Genomic DNA, 642 nt, shown 5'->3' with positions numbered 1-642 from the left:
CCATCCCGAGGGAGAGGGGCTGGTACCTGGAGGTGGACTGAGAGGTTGCTGGGGGTCAGGGCCACGGTGGTGCTGAAGAGGACGGCACACTTCTCCTCTGTCACTGACTCGGATCCCTTCCGCTCGCACCGCTTGATCTTCTTCAGCAGCTGGGGTGGGGAGAGCTGAGTGTCACCCCCAGGCAAGCACCAGCCTTGGGACCCACCAGCCCACCCTCCTGGATGGCTCTGCCTTGGGACCACCCAGCACCCCAGCAAAGCCCCCAGCCCATCCCACAGCTCCCATATGGCCCCTCGCTGGTGGCACTCACCACGTTCTTGAAGTTGGCACAGCAGGTCCCACTGGTGGGGTTGGTCTCCAGGGCCACCACATTATGCATGATCTCCCCAGTGCTCTCGCTGGGCCGAGGAAGGGGTCCGTAGTGGTGTGGCAGCCCCCTCACTCCCACACTGGCCACCCGGCCGCTCACCTGAGGGTGTTGCTGTAGGCGCTGAGCGCCAGCTCCCGCGCCTGCTTCTCTGTCACCATGTCAGCTCGCACCATGTAGGGCTTGGCCGATGCCTTCAGCAGCTGGGGGCCCAGCAGGAACCGGACACTCGCCTGGAACTTGGTCTGGGTCTTCAGCACTTGTGGGGGCTGCTT

General features: G+C 64.5%; 1 protein-coding gene across 1 annotated transcript in view; it reads right to left on the bottom strand.

Annotated features, from left to right (window-relative positions):
• STAT6 (signal transducer and activator of transcription 6) overlaps positions 1 to 636 on the bottom strand; it is a gene marked incomplete at both ends in the record, with an annotated part of 2,739 nt that extends 2,103 nt beyond the window's left edge. The window contains 3 exons of the mRNA XM_029087404.1: positions 27 to 149; positions 311 to 398; positions 470 to 636. Of these exons, the coding sequence (XP_028943237.1) occupies positions 27 to 149; positions 311 to 398; positions 470 to 636 (378 nt within the window). The remainder of the gene's footprint in view (positions 1 to 26; positions 150 to 310; positions 399 to 469) is intronic.
• Positions 637 to 642: the final 6 nt, after the last annotated feature.

Source organism: Antrostomus carolinensis, unplaced genomic scaffold, assembly GCF_000700745.2.
Source record: "Antrostomus carolinensis isolate BGI_N321 unplaced genomic scaffold, ASM70074v2 scaffold30990, whole genome shotgun sequence".
NCBI classification, from domain to species: Eukaryota; Metazoa; Chordata; class Aves; order Caprimulgiformes; family Caprimulgidae; genus Antrostomus; species Antrostomus carolinensis.
Note: the sequence above shows the minus strand (reverse complement) of the source record. Positions and strands in the feature narration are given on the sequence as shown.